Below are 14,196 nucleotides of genomic sequence, written 5' to 3'. Positions count from 1 at the left end.
TTTGGACAGCAAGGAACAAAAGACTCTTTGAAGATAAATTTTATACAGCTGAAGAAACACTCTCAAAGGCAATTAAAGATGCTAAAGAGTGGGAAATGGCAAAGAAAAAGCAAGAAAATATTGTTCTCCCTCCAAGGAGTGCAATAGGACCAGTAGTGTCTAATGTTCCGACTTGTTCGGTGGATGGAGCGTGGAATGCTTTATTTAATTGTGCTGGTTTTGGTTGGTGTTTACAGGACAAAGAGCGCCATTTGGAGATCAAAGGTGCTGCCTCTCGAGGTTATGTCGGCTCTGCTCTAGTTGCTGAGACACTGGCTGTTAGGGAAGCTTTGCAAGTAGCTTCATCGGAGGGTTTCTCACGCCTCCAAATCATGTCGGACTCAAGTGTCCTCATCTCTGCCCTGCGATCAGGGGAAGTTCTGAACGAGATAGCGGGACTGTTATGCGATATCAGTCACCTCATTCCTCTCTTCTCAACTCTATCTTTTGTTTTAATTCCCCGTGCGGATAACTTTGTGGCTGACGGGTTAGCAAAGAACGCTTTAGCTTCCTTTTGTTTATTGCTTGCTGTATGAAACAGATTTTAGTTTTAAATCAACAACCTTTGACCAAAAAAAAAAAAGAAGATAGATATAAGATTTGGTAACGTTTAGTTGCATTCGTCTAGAAAAGATTACAATTTGTATTACAGTTTACTTGAGGCCGTTAAGGAGAAAAAAAGGAATAAAGATTTGTTCGTGGCTTTCTATATTGCAAACCTTTTCTTAGGAAGCTTGAAAAGGTGTATATTGATAAATTTATGATGGTTTCATACTTTCATGTAATCTTTTGAGGCGGCAAATTGGTTCTTTTGATTTTAAGGAATATTAGATCTGATCCGTTTAAAAACACGAAATTAATTTTTAACAAAAATTAATTTACAAAATTAATATTTAACATTTTTGATAAGTAACATTTGAATATTTTATTTTTAGAATTTTGAAAAATATATAATTATATTATTTACATTTATATTAAATATGAAAAAAATATTTAACTTTGTTTTGAAATTATTTCAATCTGTTTGTTATAAATATCAAATAAAATATATGTAATTGTATTGATTAATTGTGTGATATATATACACTTATTTGATACATTTTAAATTATGAAACTTATTTTATGTCAATTTATTGGCTATAACATTTTATTTGTATAAAACTTATCTGATGTCAACTTAAACCAAAGATAATCTCGTATTAATAATTATATGCTTTTAAGAATAAGAACAATTTAAGAAAAAAATCAAATAAAAAACTTTATTAAGTTTAAATGAATGTAACTTTTTATGAAAATAATAATAAAATAATCTATTATTTTAATTAATTTTATAATAAATGAAATTATTTTGCAGTTTAAACCCGCGAAAAGTATTTATAATTTTCAAATTTGTTTGATAAATGAATTAAGTGTATTAGCCAAATCATTGAAAAGAAGATAAATAAAAATTTATTAAAATGTAGGACTTAATGTTTTATGTTGTTTGGATATAAAATTAGTTATTGTGTTATTTGGAAACATATTTAGTAATTGTTTTGAAACACAGTCCGTAGTTCTTTGGAAAGTTATTTAATAGTAGTATAAAAGAAAGAGTATTAATTAATTTGGATGAGCTTATTGTAGAGTAAAAGGGTGTATTAATTAAAACCTTACAAAAAAATGTTGGGTCTATGAGAAGGATTTTGTTTTAATAAGGGAGGTGTAAGTTTTGTATGAAATGTTTCCAAATCAGACAATTTTATGGAGAGAACATTTTATTAATATATATCACCTAAAAGTAAGTATTCTTAGTAATTAAAGTGGTTAGAAATCAGAAAAATGCTGAAACTAAACTGTTTGTCTCGGTAAACACTCAATATGGCTGAATTAAACTGCATCCTCGAATCTATCTTCCGAAGGACTTGGTTTAGGCCCTTTAGGGTGTTCCAACCGTAAACATGACAAGTAACGTTTGAGCTTTGACAATACAGAAAAGAAGGCTAAAAACATGACAACCTACGCACACACACGCACACACAAAAGAAGAGAATGTGACGTGACGTAGTGTAACGTAGGTCTCTTTACTTACTCACGTCTTGTACATGTAGACTACACACTCCATAAAATCCATTTCTTTCCACCAGTCATCCAAATCCAGAATTTTGTACAAAATGTTCTCTTTTCTCAGCACATTGTTGGATGTTATTAAGGTTGTTGTTGCTTCCGTGACTTCTGTAGTCTTATTTGCATTTGCGTGTCTAACACTCGCCGGTTCAGCCGTGGCATTAGTTGTATCCACACCGCTTTTCCTCATATTCAGTCCAATTCTCCTTCCCGCCACTATAGCCACTACTCTCCTAGCCTCTGGGCTAACGGCCGGTGCCACCCTCGGAATCACCGCCATTAGTCTCATCTTGGGGCTCATCAAGTAATATTAAGAAAATTCTTTTGAAATTAACTCGAGATTTTGCTTATATAATATTCACATACGTGCACATTCATGACGTAGTAGCCTTTGGCCAAGGCTTACGGTATCAGATTAAACAAATATTTAGAAGCCACACATTTGAATGTGATTGTAGCTTGTGATGATTTTGATTTCTCAGGGTTCGATCAGCTGCCCACATCTAAAACCAATCGAAATTTAAAATTTTGTTCAGTCATCTTTATCCTTGTGTTTAAGGTTCCTTTTTACATACTACCACAAAAAAAAATTTGAATTAATTTTTTGTTCCTATCACATTTCTTCTTTTTTAGCTATCTTTTCACTGGCAACTTCTGTGTGTGATTTATAGGACAGCGGAAGGAACTTCGTTGGCCCGCTTAGCCCAAGCACCATTGAAAATGTTTAAGTTTTCAGGTGGCTTTGGAGGATCATGGGGAGGAAAATCATTTTCTGGAACATTTGGAAATAAACCAGGTGGTGGAGTTCAGACGTCCGGAAATATCCCAGAATGGTTAAAAAATCTACTCAAAGGTGTACCAACGGGTGGGGCGGTACCTGCGGCAGGAGGAGCAGCACCTGCACCCGCAGCAGGAGGAGCTGCACCTGCGGGAGGAGCTACACCCCCAGGATAAGGGAGATTAGCCGAGCATGGTCCAAACATATAGCATATATTCTAATTGTGTATAACTTAATAGTTTTATCAAACTAAAAGGAAAAAGTCTTTTTATTAATACATTTTATGTAATGGTGAAAAATATGTGGCTACATATATATATGGATAATTTCCTGAGCTCTAATAAGACAGAGTAAAGAAGATCAAGAATCAGTTTACATGCTTGGAGAAATAACTCTTTTTGCGACATTACAAGTAATCCTTACAACTGGATTTATACCATATACATGTCATGATATCAAGATCTCTCATATCTCGTCTTGGTCTTGTATCCTCGACTCGACTGGATTATAACAAAATCCACTTTATTCATTGGTCTTTTATACATATTTAATCGACCAACTCTGAGATCCAATCAATATGTGACAAATTTAAATCCAAATCGGATGGCTCATAATGATCATCCACAATGCTCATCCCACTCCAACACTTCAACAGTCTCTCCTCGTTTATATCTAAATCACTTTCCCCGCTTTTCACCGGAGACTGCCACGTGTCAAAGTCTTCACCGTCTTGTCTTATCCCCACTCCATCGCCGTTTGTGCCTCTTGCCCCCGACGTCCTCACCGGTCTATACGCATACCTGCACCTATGTTTTCCCTCAGACTGCCGGAGCTGCTCGGGCGCATGGGCAAAGAAGCACACTTTCCTCTGGCACATGTTCCCGGCATTGCATGCGCGTGTACGGTAACGCGCCGGGTGGAGCCAGTACTCGAACACACCGTGTGCGAATTCGCATGTGTCTCCACGGTGACATGCACCGTTTCGGAAAGCCGGACATGCGACGGCGCAGTAACTGTAACGGCGAGGGTCACGGCGAGTGGCTTTTTCGCCACGGTGAGCGTATGGACATTCCGTCCAGTCGTGGCTGCGAGTCCGAGGACAACGTTTGATCTTGTAAGCGTACATGCGGAACTCATCTGAACTGTAGATCACATCGTCGACGGTCGGGAGAGGAGGGTCGATCTCGTAGGCTCCTGCATTGCCAGGTTTGCTAACGATGTACCCCAAAGTAGGAAACTGCTGCTCCCCGATGTCGTAGAATGTCATGGGGTTTACACTCTTCAACATTTTCTCGAAGAATTTTTTTGGGGCTAATGCATATAAATTTCAGAAAGGAAAAAAAAACTATTGAGATTTCATCATAGGAAAAATATTTAAAACTTAGGAAACTGAAACGGGATTTTATAGATGGAAAAACGAAATGATGAGAATATTTTTAATGGTTTTACCCTCTGTAAAGTTTTTGATATGAAAAATGCCAAACCCATTAACGTTGCAGTTAGTTTTTGTGACATGAACATATGTACTGTGGAAGAATCTTTTAACGGCGAGTCAGCAACGGAAGAGGGTTAAAGAAACGGTTTCGATAATCTGTTCAAATACGTCTAAAAATTATGTACATTAAGATGATATCGAATATAATTTAAATATTTGGCAGTGGTGTTCTGATTTTGGTGTTGTTGAACCGTGAGTAATAAGTTATCAGTATATATGGTAAGAGTGAAAAACATCACACGAGTAGTTAAAATTGCATGTGAAGGGACACGTGTAAATGATAATCAGATGAACTTATAATAATAAAGAGGAGAGGAGCACCATCTGGCACAGGTGTTGAGAGACATCCTTTATATCCTCGACAGCCGTTTCTGTTTTGCAAACTTGGTAGGTTGAGAAATATTTTGGAGGTTGGCTGAGAAATATTTTGGAGGTTTTCCATAAGTTATATTTTATAGTCGTTTGTAAAAGAAATCACATTTAAGTAGGAGAAGATACCACAGGAATTAGCTTGTTCCCACCAAAAAGTAGCTTAATTTATTATTATTATTATTTTTTTAAAAAGCTTAATTTATTTTTGCTAATTAATAAAGTCATTTTAATTATTTTCTCTTCTTCTGGATATTCACTTTCATTGATTTACATAGTAGATTCTATAAATCGACGGTTTGTTATAAGCAATTAAAATTAGTACTTATATATGCAACGTCGTTTTGTTTGTTCTTTTCGAAAAACGTCAAATATATGCAGCGTCGTCAGTTTTAAAATTCTTTTAATCGTTTCATGATATTACATTATTTACTATTTTTTGTTATTGATTCCAAACTAACCCAAAAGTATGAAAATCAAATTTTCATGTAAAATAGCTTTAAGTCTGTTCGACAGGGAGATACAGTTAGACGCTTGCATATATTTCAGTATCAGTGAGTTTGGGAATAGGGAAGGAAATGCTTAATTATATATATAAGTCAAGGAATGCATATATTTCCCTATTCCCAAACTCACTAATATATACAATAAGTTAAATCAATTTTTCATGTAAAAGGCTTTGATGTCACACACACACACATATATATGTTGCATGCCTCTGCTCTCTGTACATGTCCACGTTATCACACAGGCTAAGGAACGAGAACAGGAACTGTGTCATATCGACCGCGTACCATACAAAACTAGTCTGTCTTCCTGTTACACTTGACCAACGTGCTATAACTCGATCCGTCCTTTTTTTTAACCCGATCAGTCCTTTTTTTTGTGTAACTAGCCCGATCAGTCCTTGATTCTAAGAGTGTCAACCTTTCCTCTTGAGAGATGGCATTCTTGACAAGAAAATCATTAAAGCTGCTCTCACACCGAGCCAGATTTTCATTGTTAACCAACTGGTACGGTACACTCATTTTATCGTCCATAAATATCTTATTTAAAAAATAATTTTTAATTTTTTTAGTTAAAAGTTAAAAAACGGTTTCTTATATTCCGCTAAAAATTCTATCCTAAAAACCTCCATTAATCATGCTCTACCCCTATATAAAGACCAAAAGTATGTCCGATGTCACTGACGACATCAAAAGATCATATGATAGAAAAGTAATTTAAAACAGTTACTTATCACAATTATCTAAAATTACATAATAACACATTAAACAACTAGCTAGTATCAAAAGAAAATAATCTTTAAAGGGTGATTCTAGTAATATTTTATTTTAGTAAATTTAGAAGTTTGTATACACATGAACTTCCTTTTTTGTGTACACCGTATACACATTAAGTTTCTATAACTTCACAATCAGTAGATAAAACTTGCAAATACAAAAAGTTGGTTATCCTATTATAAAATTAGAAATTATATTTTAGGACAAAACAATTGCTTTCTCGTAGTTGTTGTAAAAACCTCGACTATATTATTATTTTTATACTAAAAACCAATAGTTTGGTTTTCATTTTATGCATTTGAAAGGAGTTACATATGAGCGATTCTCTGGAATGTTAGGTGTGTTTGGTTAAGAGAAACACTCCCGATTACGCGAGAAGTTCAACACCCCAATTCAATACAAATTCTACGCCCAAGCTAGTGTTTCCAAAAGATGAGAAATCGTGCATAATAATTAATAAACATACATTATAGTACTTAACCTGTGATAATTATATAATTTTACTCTTTTTGGCTTAAGACCACTAGTTGATTTTTTTTTTCGTTATTAGTTGTTTTATATTTGGCATAGCTGTTTTCTAGCATGTTCAGTTTGAACTACTTGTCCAATGCCATCATAAAGATTTAGCCATTTAGGGTTGTGGAATTTACCTAACAACACAAACATCCTATGAATTATGAAACACGAAAACATCGTTAAGAAAATAAAATGCAAAGAAAGGCCAGGTAACAAAGCAGATCATATATGTTATGGTGGTTGTGATATTAGGCTATCCACCTATGAGCAGCCTTATATAACTTATACCCTATACAAACATATATTTACAGTCACACCTACATGCATCTATAAAAGAATAACAATACACGAAAACAAAACCTCAGCTTATTGAAAAACATATAGTTGGGTGAGTTCTCGAGAAGATGTCGACGATGCTATTTCTTTTCTATTTCTGCATCATCTTTGGGATTTCAGTGACAAGAAGATGCAGTGCAACGACATACTTTGTGGGAGACACCTCCGGTTGGGACATAAGCTCCGATCTTGAATCTTGGACTTTAGGCAAGAGATTCTCTATTGGTGATGTTTTAAGTAAGTATCAAACACACCTACACTCATTTTAATATTTGCATCCAATCGACCATCTAAAACACACGTAGTCATTATCATTATTATTTTGTTTTCACAATTCCCCGAATCCACACAGTAATGAAGCATATGGTTCTCTCCATATGTTGACACATGAGACTTGAAAATAAATATGAGAGTGGCATGTCAATAAATGAAAAAACTAGAAACACCAGTCACAACATTTTGTTTCTCCATCTCAGCTTTCTCTCATCCTTTCTCGCCATTGACATTATCGGTAAAAAAGTAAAATTTCATTAAAAATCACAATATCCCCTTTCTACTCTCTCGACATTATCAATCTCTCCTTGGATCTCCCCCTCCCTTCCTCTTTCAATTTGACCAAATCAGATGTGTTGTTCAATCTATCATATGAAATCGATAATCAACAATCATATGGGGAAGAAACAAATTAGGAGACAAGGCTGAAGAACTTTAGAAAACGTGAATTGAACCTTTTAGACGTCGGATCAAACCCCATGGCAACGATCTTCTTCACCCACTCCTCGAATCTCTCTTTCCCGCAGACTGGTTTAGCTTTTGAGATCAGCAGATTAAGCAACAGATTCTGAGGCACTCCAAGCTCTCTCTCAGAACAGGGACATTCAGGGAGATTTGGGAGTCTGTGAACCCGTAGCTTCTCAGGAGTTTCAGGACCCAAGGAGTTGATGAGTTCAGCGATCCTCACCACTCTCTTCTCCGGCGACAGTTCCGCCTTCTCTTCTTTGTTATCCGTATACAAACCTCGTCGCATGGGGGTAACGTTGGGAGGTATAAGCAGCATATTGACTCTGGGAGGCATAGTGATAAGTATGTTAAGTATCAGCCTGAAGATATTGAGACTTACATTGGTGACTTGTTTGATGGGAATCCACCTTCTATGGCACGTAAGAGGACTTGAGAAAAAAAAACTATGAGTGTGTGACATAAGATCTGGTTCCCTTTTGCTTTTTGATAAAATTTTTTAATTTTTTTTTTTTGATAAAATCTGGTTCCTTTTTGCTTTTTGATAAATTTTTTAATTTTTTTTTTTTGATAAAATCTGGTTCCCTTTTGCTTCTTCTTATTTTTCTTCTATGATTATTTTTCATTACGTTTCATGTTTATAGAACTGTTTCTTGATCTGAGACTACCATGAAAACTTTTTGTTTCTTTCTTACTTAATGTTTTTATTTCTTTTAAAAGTTTGGGTTTTTTTCTATTGTTGACGACTTATGTTCTAAATTCCTGTTCCAAGAGGCTGTGACCGAAAATTGTTTAGAATTATCTAGGATTGAAGGTATGGAACTATCTTCCAAATATTCAAGTATGTTTAGATGATGATGATGATGATGATGATGATTTTGACATATGAAAGTTCTTGCGGTATTCTATGTAATACCATATTACTAATATGTATTCTTATAGCAATAAGATGTTTTTTTCTTATGAAACTATAGCAATTACAATGTTTAGTGATGTTGGAGAAACTTGGCTTTATTGAAGCCACATACAAGCTTCAGAGGTTGTATATAGAGACTAGATATGTATACAAAGTGATAAAGTGTCTTACCATGTAATTTTTTCGTATACAAATGTGGCTTTATCAATATTTCAAAGCTTCTTAAGAGTGGAGTTAAGTAACTTAATATCATATCAATGCGTGATTTGTAGACTTCGATCCCAAGAAAGCAATTGACCCTTTAAGCAAATTCTATTGATACCTGGCATCAAGTACAGAAAGGAAAACATATGTTAAGTTATTAATGTGTGTGGTTGATTTAGTTTACAGAAGATAAAAAATTGGTTCGAGTTAAAAATCCTCTACACAACATACACCAAGTTAAATATAACAAACAACAACTAAACAAATACAAAAGTCCTTAATATTAGAGAAGACAAATTCAATAAATATTTACTAATTACAAATTTCACAAAAATATTAATAACATTCAATTGAAACAAATATTAATTATCAAACTAGAAAATTAGTAAAAAAAAATCCCGCGCTACCTAGTTATTTTCAACCAAGCTAGCGATTCCGTCATTGTAATACCCTTTTCATGGTTTCATGATTGCTACATAATTGAATTGACTTATGTAAAGCATCAAGTCTAATTATAATTTCTTGAATTTATCTATGAATGCAAGTGTTCCAATACTCATCGACGCATAGTGTGTACGAAGTGGCGAAAGACAAATTCCAAAGCTGCAACACTACCGAACCGATCCGTACGTTCACAAATGGGAACACGACCGTAGCTCTGTCCAAACCGGGTGACAGGTTCTTTGTCTGCGGTAACCGGCTCCATTGCTTCGCTGGTATGAAGCTACAAGTCAATGTCGAAGGCAATGGCCCATCTCCGGCCCCTGTGGGAGCTCCCGGAGCTGCTCCAGCAGGAATTCTTCAACCGTCTTCTAAGAAGAATAATCCTGCTACCGGCGTTGCTAGCTCGGCTCCTCGTTTTGGGGGTTACGGTCCGAGGGTTAGTATATGGAGTTTTGTATATCTGATGATTTTTTGCTTTTCCATTGTTGTGGACTTGTATAGTTATATATTGAGTAACAACTAAAATAAGAGTTTTCAGTATAAACACATGTTTCCCCTGTTTTTTTTTTTTTTTGTCACTTCAGATTTTCATTAACTAAAATGAAAAGGGTAATAGGCCCAAAGCATGGCCCATTACCAGAGGTCCAGTTACACTAAGCAAGCAAGACGCAGAGACGACTTTGCTGCCTCATCGGCGATAGAGTTTTCCGATCGAGAGATAAGAGAAAAAGAAATAGATGCGAATTCAGAGGAGATCGATCGGATATCACACACGATTCCGATGATTTCTTTAGACTGAGATTTGCCAGCAATCGCTCGGATGAGCGTTGAGTTGTCGGAGCGGACTTGAAGGTTTGAGAAACCAAGAGTCAGCGCCATGCAGATAGCCGATCGGAGTGCCATGGCTTCTGCGATGAGGGGTGATGATACAAAATCCTGGGTCGTCGATTCCTGTAATGAAGCCGGTAGGGACGGACCTGAGAAACTCCAGCCAAACCCTGCCCTCTTCTTTCTCGAATCCCAAGCTGCATCCGTATGGCAGATGATTGTGGAGGGTGAGGTCGTTCCTACGATCTCTCGGCGTCTGGTGTTGCGTGGTATCGATAGTATGTCTCCGCTTTTCATCGATTTCTGTTGCGCCTCTAGCCATTCTTTTGCTAATTTAAGACCTTTTATGGCTGTTTCCTCAGGACTGTAGCTTTTGTCTTCGAAGACCAGAGCGTTTCTGGTTATCCAAATCGCCCAGCATATCCACGGTAGAATGTTCAAGGAAAAGCCCGACGGTGGGAGACAGACGACTGACCGAAAAGCCACCACCATATCTTTGAAGGTAGCGCTTGCAGCTATGTGAACTGCTTGTTTTAGGGGAACGCATTGCCATACTTTTACAGCAAACGGACAGGTAAAGAACAGATGTGTGTTATCCTCCAGGGCATTACACTTTAGGCAATTTGAAGCTGATACCAGTCCTCGTTTCTGCAGGTTAACTCCAAGGGGCAATGCATTCTGGATAATCGTCCACAAGAAAGCTCTCATCTTAGGTGAGAATTTCCCGGACCACACATCCTTTATCCAGTGGAACTCTTCATCTTGTGGTGCTAATCTTGTTCCAGTGCAGGGAGTAGTCGCTGTACGGTACCCAGACTTCGTGGAGTATACCCCCGATGGCGTAGGATACCAAATGTAGGAGTCTGGCCCGCCTTTTCGGCTAGGTTGGAGGCAAAGAATCTGCGGCAAGTAGGTAGGTAAGATCTCTTGTATCCTACTGCTATTCCATAGTAGGTCATCCGTTAGGAGGTCTGAGACAGTGAGGTCTAGATCCGATTCTTTGATGGGTCCTATAGGTCTCTCCACTCTCTCGAGTGATATCCAAGCATCTTTCCAGATTCGTATAGTTTGTCCATTCCCCACTGCTTTCCCAAGATTAGCAGTTAGGAGGTCTCGACCGAATAGGATTCCTCTCCATCCATGAGAACAAGCCTGAGAAGCTGCCACATCTAGAAAGTGCTTCCCATGGCAATATTTTCCTAAGAGTATTCTTGTTAGTAGACAATCTGGTACTGTAAGAAGCCGCCATGCTAGTTTAGCTAGGAGAGCTTGATTGAAAGTTTGGATGTCTCTTAATCCTAGTCCTCCCATACTCTTAGGTGCTGTTAGACGATCCCATGAGACCCAGCAAATCTTTTTCTTTTCGTCGTTACCATCCCACCAAAACCTCGTTAGCACCGATTGGATCCTTTTACACAAGCTAACTGGAATTTGAAAACATGTCATCGTGTAGGTTGGAATGGCACTCAGTACAGACTTGAGCATCGTGAGTTTCCCAGCCCGAGAGAGCTTCTTCGAAGACCAGCTGATTGCTCTCTGCCTGATTCTATCCACAATGGAGGTGAATAAATCCTTTTTTCTTCTTCCAAAGTGTTCTGGCAAGCCTAAATACTTGCCTAGTCCTCCTTCTTTTGTGATTCTTAGGATTAACTTAGCATTATCTCTGATCTCAGGTGGAGTCTTGCTTGAGAACGTAATGGAAGACTTGGTTTTGTTGATCATCTGGCCAGAAGCTCGTTCATAGTCTTTGATGATCTTCAGCAGATTCTCGCAGTTAGGGACAGAGGCCAAGCAAAAAAACATTGTGTCATCTGCAAAGAGCAGATGACTGACTCTCGGGCACCCCCTCGCTACTCTGACTCCCTGTATTGATGCAAGTGTGAATATTCGGTTCGCTTGCTTTGGTTTTGAAGAAGACCAAATAAAAACCGAAATGTTTTTGTTCGATTTTGTGAAACTTTGGTTTGGTTTGGTGTAATTTCGAATAAAAATACTAGTTGGATTACATATACTCTATACATTAATTTTATTTTCATTTCTAAATACTTTTTTCTATTTGGATAAATAGAATAGAATCAATCGATGTACAAACATAAACTTGTTTCAATTTTATTTGGTTCGGTTTAGCGGATAAGGAAGCATATATACAGTCGCCAAACTCTAATCGTGACCACCACTAAAACGCAATCGCGCCTCACAAGAAGAAGACGCGTGTTCCGTTTCGCTGTCTCTCTGTCTAAATTCTAATTCTACCTCGTGTCCTCTCTTCCTCCTGTAGAAAAATTCTCCATGAACATACTCAACAGGTTCGGTTTAGGATCAGGCGGGCAAAGAAGCATGGATCCTTCTCCGATCGCCCAGGGAAACGACGATGACTCTCCGGCGCCGGGAAATCAATTTGCGCAATTCGCCGCCGGATGTTTCTGGGGCGTGGAGCTGGCGTTCCAGAGGCTTCCAGGGGTGACTCATACAGAGGTTGGATACACCCAGGGGATCACCCACAATCCTTCGTACGAGGATGTCTGTTCTGAAACCACGGGACATGCCGAGGTCGTTAGGGTTCAGTATGATCCCAAAGACTGCACCTTTGAGTCTCTCCTTGATTTGTTCTGGTCTAGGCATGATCCCACCACCTTGAATCGCCAGGTACGTTATTGTGAAAGAGATCCCAAAAAGTCAAACTTTTGACTTTTGGAGATTGCCGAAGTTGTAAAAGGTTCAGACTTTTTGGTTCTTATGTTCTGAAACTGAGTTGGTTTGCATTACGGATCCGCTTGATTAAGCTTTGGTGGAGTTATAGATAAGACAATGTTTAAGATCGTTTCTTCTTGTCTTGCACATGGCTTTTGATGTTAGATGTGATTAGCTTACCATTTACACGCTTCAGCTTATAGTCAAGTATCTCTAATTATGCGGCATGTGCAATACCAAATCGAATGTGAACGTTTGACATTATTAGTATAGACATGTAACGAACCAGTCTTCTTACCATTTATATCCTGAAAATTCTCTTGACAAGTGTTACTATCACATAACCTTCTTTGGTTTAACTACTCTGTTTTATAGATAGCTTATTTTTAAGCTACGATCGAATACTTTGTGTGATGATTTAAACTGTGAATCAGGGAAATGATGTGGGAACCCGATACCGATCAGGGATATACTTCTACACACCGGAGCAGGAGAAACTAGCCCGCGAGACACTTGAGCGTCACCAGGAAAAAATGGAGAGGAAGATCATGACTGAGATCTTGCCTGCTAAGAAATTCTACAGAGCCGAGGAGCAACAGCAGCAGTATCTGTCCAAGGGTGGAAGGTTCGGCCTCGGGCAGTCCTGTGCCAAAGGCTGCACCGACCCAATCCGCTGCTACGGCTAAAAAAGCCTGAGCTCCTCTGTTTCTCTCCCAAAACAGAGTGTGCTAGTGACTTTTGTGTAAAAGCTATGTAACGCATGTTTATCGTTTGTACGATTATTTGTTGGTGGTGTTTCTCAAACTATTTGAATGAATAAGAGAATCTTGTGGACAAAAGAAATAGTCCAACGGATATAGCCAATGGGCTAAGGGCATCAATATTGCTGTGGGTTCTTAAACTTTTTTTTTTTCCTTGTCGTTTTCTGTTTTTTTTTCAAAAAAAAAAAAGTTAAAATAAACCAATTGTGGGCCGCCACATATCAGTGGGGCCCACAAACAGTTAAGGACCCACGTCAAACCACCTTAAGGACTTGTTAGGGGACGTGCGATACTTATGGTCTAATGGTAGGACACTTGGTTTATTGTCCATTTCTGCATGCTTGTGTACATCTTGTAAGACCATTTGTTCTGTTTTTAACTATTTAAAAAATAACTAAAAATAAAGATAAAATATGTTTCAATGTATTCTTCTAAAATAATATTACTCAAAATACTGCGTAAAAACACAGAGATTGCTGTTAAGTAAAAAATATAAATTGCTATATTTTTTATAATAGTAATCTTTATTTTAGAGAAGTAAACATAGATGAGTTGAATGTTATTATAGATGTAAAAATTGAAATGAGTTGGAGATATTCTAAATAACAAAATTCACCTTGTAAAGAATCACTAGATATTGACCCCTCTGCAGGGGTGTTTGTTTTTAACTTATTTATAAATATATACATTTGCTT

The 14,196-nt window shown here is 37.4% G+C and overlaps 4 protein-coding genes across 4 annotated transcripts; 3 read left to right on the top strand and 1 right to left on the bottom strand.

Annotated features, from left to right (window-relative positions):
- The first annotated feature begins 2,127 nt into the window (after nucleotides 1–2,127).
- Nucleotides 2,128–3,295, top strand: LOC108816102 (oleosin-B2-like). Its single transcript, XM_018588675.2, has 2 exons — nucleotides 2,128–2,446; nucleotides 2,814–3,295. The coding sequence occupies exons 1-2, from the start codon at nucleotides 2,190–2,192 to the stop codon at nucleotides 3,094–3,096; spliced, it is 540 nt and encodes a 179-aa protein (XP_018444177.1). The 5' UTR covers nucleotides 2,128–2,189; the 3' UTR covers nucleotides 3,097–3,295.
- A 128-nt stretch (nucleotides 3,296–3,423) lies between these two features.
- Nucleotides 3,424–4,208, bottom strand: LOC108816893 (zinc finger CCCH domain-containing protein 54). The gene has a single exon (XM_018589453.2). The coding sequence runs from the start codon at nucleotides 4,206–4,208 to the stop codon at nucleotides 3,468–3,470; it is 741 nt and encodes a 246-aa protein (XP_018444955.1). The 3' UTR covers nucleotides 3,424–3,467.
- Nucleotides 4,209–6,905: 2,697 nt separating this feature from the next.
- Nucleotides 6,906–9,767, top strand: LOC108817101 (mavicyanin-like). Its single transcript, XM_018589704.2, has 2 exons — nucleotides 6,906–7,156; nucleotides 9,323–9,767. The coding sequence occupies exons 1-2, from the start codon at nucleotides 6,988–6,990 to the stop codon at nucleotides 9,742–9,744; spliced, it is 591 nt and encodes a 196-aa protein (XP_018445206.1). The 5' UTR covers nucleotides 6,906–6,987; the 3' UTR covers nucleotides 9,745–9,767.
- Nucleotides 9,768–12,226: 2,459 nt separating this feature from the next.
- Nucleotides 12,227–13,595, top strand: LOC108818361 (peptide methionine sulfoxide reductase A3). The gene is made up of 2 exons (XM_018591318.2): nucleotides 12,227–12,695; nucleotides 13,175–13,595. Exons 1-2 carry the CDS (start codon nucleotides 12,339–12,341, stop codon nucleotides 13,424–13,426), a joined length of 609 nt encoding a protein of 202 aa, XP_018446820.1. The 5' UTR covers nucleotides 12,227–12,338; the 3' UTR covers nucleotides 13,427–13,595.
- The last annotated feature ends 601 nt before the right edge of the window (nucleotides 13,596–14,196 follow it).

The sequence above is a fragment of the Raphanus sativus genome, chromosome 7 (assembly GCF_000801105.2).
Source record: "Raphanus sativus cultivar WK10039 chromosome 7, ASM80110v3, whole genome shotgun sequence".
NCBI lineage: Eukaryota > Viridiplantae > Streptophyta > Magnoliopsida > Brassicales > Brassicaceae > Raphanus > Raphanus sativus.
Note: the sequence above shows the minus strand (reverse complement) of the source record. Positions and strands in the feature narration are given on the sequence as shown.

What these genes read in the sequence shown, in the direction of transcription:
- LOC108816102 (XM_018588675.2), top strand. Translation starts at nt 2,190, where the DNA reads ATGTTCTCTTTTCTCAGCACATTGTTGGATGTTATTAAGGTTGTTGTT. An exon ending in CTCATCTTGGGGCTCATCAA is followed by an intron (nt 2,447 to 2,813) that starts GTAATATTAAGA and finishes TGTGATTTATAG; the next exon opens with GACAGCGGAAGGAACTTCGT.
- LOC108816893 (XM_018589453.2), bottom strand. Translation starts at nt 4,208, where the DNA reads ATGTTGAAGAGTGTAAACCCCATGACATTCTACGACATCGGGGAGCAG.
- LOC108817101 (XM_018589704.2), top strand. Translation starts at nt 6,988, where the DNA reads ATGTCGACGATGCTATTTCTTTTCTATTTCTGCATCATCTTTGGGATT. An exon ending in CTCTATTGGTGATGTTTTAA is followed by an intron (nt 7,157 to 9,322) that starts GTAAGTATCAAA and finishes TATGAATGCAAG; the next exon opens with TGTTCCAATACTCATCGACG.
- LOC108818361 (XM_018591318.2), top strand. Translation starts at nt 12,339, where the DNA reads ATGAACATACTCAACAGGTTCGGTTTAGGATCAGGCGGGCAAAGAAGC. An exon ending in CCACCACCTTGAATCGCCAG is followed by an intron (nt 12,696 to 13,174) that starts GTACGTTATTGT and finishes ACTGTGAATCAG; the next exon opens with GGAAATGATGTGGGAACCCG.